The sequence below is a fragment of the Pseudorasbora parva genome, chromosome 3 (assembly GCF_024679245.1).
Source record: "Pseudorasbora parva isolate DD20220531a chromosome 3, ASM2467924v1, whole genome shotgun sequence".
NCBI classification, from domain to species: Eukaryota; Metazoa; Chordata; class Actinopteri; order Cypriniformes; family Gobionidae; genus Pseudorasbora; species Pseudorasbora parva.
Window position 1 is genome coordinate 1227423 of NC_090174.1, and position 5908 is coordinate 1233330.

The 5908-nt window shown below is 39.7% G+C and overlaps 1 protein-coding gene across 2 annotated transcripts in view; it reads left to right on the top strand.

Annotated features, from left to right (window-relative positions):
- The first annotated feature begins 258 nt into the window (after positions 1 to 258).
- The window catches only part of fam78ab (family with sequence similarity 78 member Ab), an 18810-nt gene continuing 13160 nt past the window's right edge, over positions 259 to 5908 (top strand). The window contains exons 1-2 of one of the 2 annotated variants that reach the window (XM_067437540.1): positions 1056 to 1185; positions 4457 to 4547. In XM_067437540.1, coding sequence (XP_067293641.1) covers positions 4498 to 4547 — 50 coding nt within the window. In that variant the 5' untranslated portion in view covers positions 1056 to 1185; positions 4457 to 4497. Of the gene's footprint in view, positions 1186 to 4456; positions 4548 to 5908 lie in introns of both variants that reach the window. The other variant, XM_067437539.1, reaches the window with a different exon arrangement.

Below are 5908 nucleotides of genomic sequence, written 5' to 3' on the forward strand. Positions count from 1 at the left end.
TATCCACCCTATTACTTGATCCAATCTGTTATTATTTTGTCCACCCTGTTATGCTTTTTGTTTCATAAAATAATTGAATAAAAATAGCAAATCAATCAATCAACTTTATGTATTTAGTGCTTTTACAATGCTGATTGTTTCAAAGCAGATTCACAGTGATAAACAGGACAATACTGCAACAGAATTTGATGAGATGTTAAAAAAGATAATTGATGTAGAACTACAATGTTCAGCAGAACTACACGCCCCGTGATGCGCGCGTCGGGCAGCGGAAGAGACGCCAGTGCGCTCGGAGGCGAGCAGCTGCAGCTGATGCGCGGACACTCACAGCGCTGCGGGACGGAGGCTGAGCGCGGCACCGGCACCGGCGCGCGGACGAGGATGGACCATAACCGATAACCGATGAAGAGACACGGGACAATAACGGGGTTGTGCTCGTGACAGCGGGACTTATGCATTCATCTCTTGGTTATTTATTCATCATCTGGATGCTGCGGATCGTTCACTCATTAGTGCACAAGAAAGTGAGCTGGACCTCAAGGGCAAACTCATTCATCCACATATTCAACCCAAAGAATGACTTTTCCAGCGTCCTATTTGATACCCAAACACACTATAGCAATCATAAATAATTTATCTGCATGCAACATGCCAACAGTATTCTGAGCCGATGGGTTTAACCTATTTGTTTTAATCTGGAACCGAGCGTTATGACGCAGAAATGCCCGTTTGATGATGTTTGGAGTTGCACAGATGATGCACAGTTGTTGTAATTATTTTCATTTATCGTTTGTAAATACGCGCCCTGACGCGACACCGCGACGCGTCGTTTGCGCATCCTGAGAGCGTTATTCTGCGGGACAGCGCGTTGTATGCGTTATTCCGAGGGTTGATGTTCTGCTGGCCGCTTGTGCTGCTTGTGATGGGCTGTATTCAGAGTATCAGATGCAAACCCAAGAGTTTTCGCGACAGCGTCATGGTTCTGGAGGTCAACTCGTCCATCGACTCGAACCCGACCAGCATCGACGAGTCCTCCGGCGTGGTGCTGCGCTACCGCACGCCGCACTTCCGCGCGTCCGCCCGGGTCATCGTGCCGCCGGTGGCCGGGAAAGAGAGCTGGACGGTCGGCTGGATTCAAGCGTGCAACCACATGGAGTTTTACAACAAATACGGGTCGAAAGGCATGTAAGTAAAAAAATGCAGTTACAATATTATTTTACATTGTGACACATTACATGCACTTACCATGGTAATAACCACAATTGCATGCGACTAACCCTCAACCAAACCCTATAGTAAGTAATGCTTATACTTTATATTACAGTGTTATTTTAGATGTACTTACAGTAGCATTTTGGATTAGGAGTTAACCGTCTTTATCTAAAGTTTTTGTCTAAAGCTCTTCGGGCTTTACAGCCTCAAATACTGTTAAAACTTCTCATGACCACACATTTATCACACTTCCTAGTAGTTACTATACAGTATTTAGTTACACTTTATTTGAAGGTGTCTGTGTTACGGTGTAATTACACTTTTAAGTACTGAGTAATATTTACTTACTATAGAATTAGGATGTATTTTAAGGTTAGTTGTATGTAATAATGCATAATTTACTGCTATTACTATGGTAAGCACATGTGTAAAAAGGACATTGTAAAATAAAGTGTAACCAACATTAAATGCACCTAACCCTCAACCGAACCCTATAGTAAGTACATGACACCTTAAGATAAAGTCGACACTTTATATTAGGAGGCCTTAACTACTATAACATCAAAAAATAACTACAATGTACTTTTTGTGTTCATATTGTCTTACAAAACACCTTTTCTGAAACTGAGCTGGGAAAGGGTCAGTTTAAGGTGTAATGAAGTGTAATTATAACTACAGTCTAAAAGCATTCATCTACACAATAAGTCCATTGTATCAAATTATTATTTAAAATGCATTGTACTTAAGGCCACCTTATATAAAGTGGGTCCATAAAGGTTTACACTTTATTTTACATAAATGATTCAGGCCCTTCATAGATAAGACACATTTAAGTTATGTTTGCTTCAAGTTGTGTCGAATTGTGTTCAATCAGCCTAATGTATTTAAAACTGAAGTTTACTTCATTAATTTGTGTTAAAACTACATGAAATATTTGTGCTGACGTAACTAACGGCAGTGGGTCTGTAGTTCCCAGCATGCTTTGCGCTAGGAGAGAAAATATATGGATTAAAGTGATATTTCAGGAAAGATGTCATTAGTTTATGTTAGTGTTTAATGTTCAGTTATGTTGGACATCGAGGAGTTTCTGTCATTTTGTGGTTATGATTATGCAGAAGAGTGGCTGAGTTTAGGCACTTATACACACATTCATTAGCTGGAACTATTACTACGCTCTCAATTCAATATTTTTAGTTTGTCCAATGAGTTAATTTAGCATCTTATTTTTTATTAAAAGTTTTAAAGGCAAATTTAATTGATAACAGTGTTCACCTTACATTATAAACTTTTATAAATATAACATCATTAGGTAAACGGCACATATAAATATTATGTAACAGGGACAAATTCAAATGGTTTGTATTTACTCAAAGAAATTGTGCCAGCTTTACTTTTTTTTGTTCATATAACTAAATTTTTATTTGTAAAAATTGCTCAATATAGTTGTGTGCAAACACTGACCACATATTTTACAGTAAATTCAACAAGTCATTGTTCTGAGTGTACTTACAGTAGCAAAAGCACATTTTGGATTAGGAGTGAACCGTCTTTTTATATCTATAGTTTTTGTCTAAAGCTCTTCGGGTTTTACAGCCTCAAATACTGTTAAAACTTCTCATGGCCATCCTTACACACATTTATCACACTTTCTAGTAGTTACTATACAGTATTTGGTTGATTTGTCTTTGTTACGGTGTAATTACACTTTTAAGTACTGAGTAATTTTTACTTACTATAGGGTTAGGATGTATTTTAAGGTTATCAGTCAATCTTTATTTGTAGAGCACCTTCCAACAACCAAAAGGAGGACCGAGGTGCTTTACATTTAAAACAGGAGACAATATATAAGATATAAAAACATTAAGCAATAACCAAAGGAACAGTTACACAAAATACACCAAGCAAGGCGTCTGTAATCCATTCTTTACTCTTATTACTGTGGTAAGCACACGTGTGACACTGTAAAATAGTGGGCTACACTTTATTATAAGCTGTCATTGTGACAGTTTAATGATATATTTAAGGTCTCAGTAATATTCATTAACTACATGTGCTGACTATAGGTTAGGATGAGGGATATTTAGATGTAATTATGCGTACTTAATTACACATATGTAACTATAAAGTAAATTGGAGTAAATTAAGAGATCAGTCAAACTGTGTCCAAGCGTGTGTGTGTGTGTTTAGCGTGATGATTTGATCATGTAACAGCGTCATGTTATTACAGCGTGTCGTTAGAGGTTTCACTTGTCCTACTTCCTGTTGAAGAGAGTCTGCTTTGCCCTATTTCCTGTACGAAACTAAAGAAGTGTCTTAAGATGATGTCTGGAGACTGTGAGATAAGCACATGTTCAGTCTTCATGTGTTCCTGGAACCACCAGCACAGAAATCAACACACACACACACACACACACACGCACGCACGCACGCACACACTCTCTCACACACACACACACGCACACACACACACACACACACACACACTCTCTCACACACACACACACACACACACACACACACACACACACACACGCACGCACGCACGCACACACTCTCTCACACACACACACACGCACACACACACACACACACACACACACTCTCTCACACACACACACACACACACACACACACACACACACACACACACACACACACACACACACACACACACACACACACACACACACACACACACACACACACACACACACACACACACACACACACACAAAGTTTAAAACAAGAGATTTTAAACACGCAAAACTCCCGAAAGCATATGTTTAACAAAATGTTTTTTAATAGCTGGTTTCACTTCCTTTGTAAGTCGATGACATCATATCCTTTATAACGGCTCTTTATAAGCTTGAGTGAGTGAAATGTTTTCAGACGTGTGATAATTGCAATTGAATGAAATGCAATCAGCTGAACTTTGGAGTGTTTTTGGCCCACTTTATTTTAATTTCCTCATTACTTCTGTCTGAAACACCACACACACACACACACACACACACACACACACACACACACACACACACACACACACACACACACACACACACACACACACACACCAAGCAAAAGTAATTTCTATTGAAACTTTGTATTTAAATATACATATCTGGAAGAGCATTAGATGTCCAGTGTGTATTCCAGCACTTCCAGGTTCATTACAGAGGGATATATTTACTGCAGATATCATTGCATTATATCGTGTCATTTTGTCCTTTTTGTAATTTTCCAGATGCTCTTTATAGGACGTGTCAGCCGGAGAAGCAGCTTTACATGACGCATGTAACAGCAGACGTAACGAGTGGCTGTCTCGGCCTGATAACGTTGGTCCCGTCGAACATTCACACACCAGAAAACACACTCCAGAAAACACACTCCAGAAAACACACACCTGAAAACACACACCTGAAAACACACTCCAGAAGACACACTCCAGAAAAACACTCCACAAAACACACTCCAGAAAACACACTCCAGAAAACACTCCAGAAAACACACTCCAGAAAACACTCCAGAAAACACTCCAGAAAACACACTCCAGAAAACACACCCCAGAAAACACACACCTGAAAACACACTCCAGAAAACATACTCCAGTAAACATACCTGAAAACACACACCTGAAAACACACTCCAGAAAACACCTGAAAAACACACTCCAGAAAACACACTCCAGAAAACATACTCCAGTAAACATACCTGAAAACACACACCTGAAAACACTCCAGAAAACACACACCTGAAAACACTCCTGAAAACACACACCTGAAAACACACTCCAGAAAACACACACCTGAAAACACTCCAGAAAACACACACCTGAAAACACTCCAGAAAACACACACCTGAAAACACTCCAGAAAACACACACCTGAAAACACTCCTGAAAACACACACCTGAAAACACACTCCAGAAAACACCTGAAAAACACACTCCAGAAAACACACTCCAGAAAACATACTCCAGTAAACATACCTGAAAACACACACCTGAAAACACTCCAGAAAACACACACCTGAAAACACACACCAGAAACACACTCCAGAAAACACACCTGAAAACACACTCCAGAAAACACACTCCAGAAAACACACTCCAGAAAACACACTCCAGAAAACACCTGAAAAACACACTCCAGAAAACACACTCCAGAAAACACTCCAGAAGACACACTCCAGAAAACACACTCCAGAAAACACACACCAGAAAACACACCTGAAAACACACTTCAGAAAACACACCAGAAAACACACACCTGAAAACACACTCCAGAAAACACTCCAGAAGACACACTCCAGAAAACACACACCTGAAAACACACACCTGAAAACACACACCTGAAAACACACTCCAGAAAACAAACTCCAGAAAACAATCTAGGAAACACACACCTGAAAACAAACTCCAGAAAACACTCCATAAAACACACACCTGAAAACACACTCCAGAAAACACACACACACACACACACCTGAAAAAACTCCAGAAAACACACACCTGAAAACACACCAGAAAACACATTCCAGAAAACACTCCAGAAAATACTCCAGAAAACACACTCCAGAAAACACACACCTGAAAACACATTCCAGAAAACACACCTGAAAACACTCCAGAAAACACACTCCAGGAAACACACTCCAGAAAACACACACCTGAAAACACACTCCAGAAAACACACTC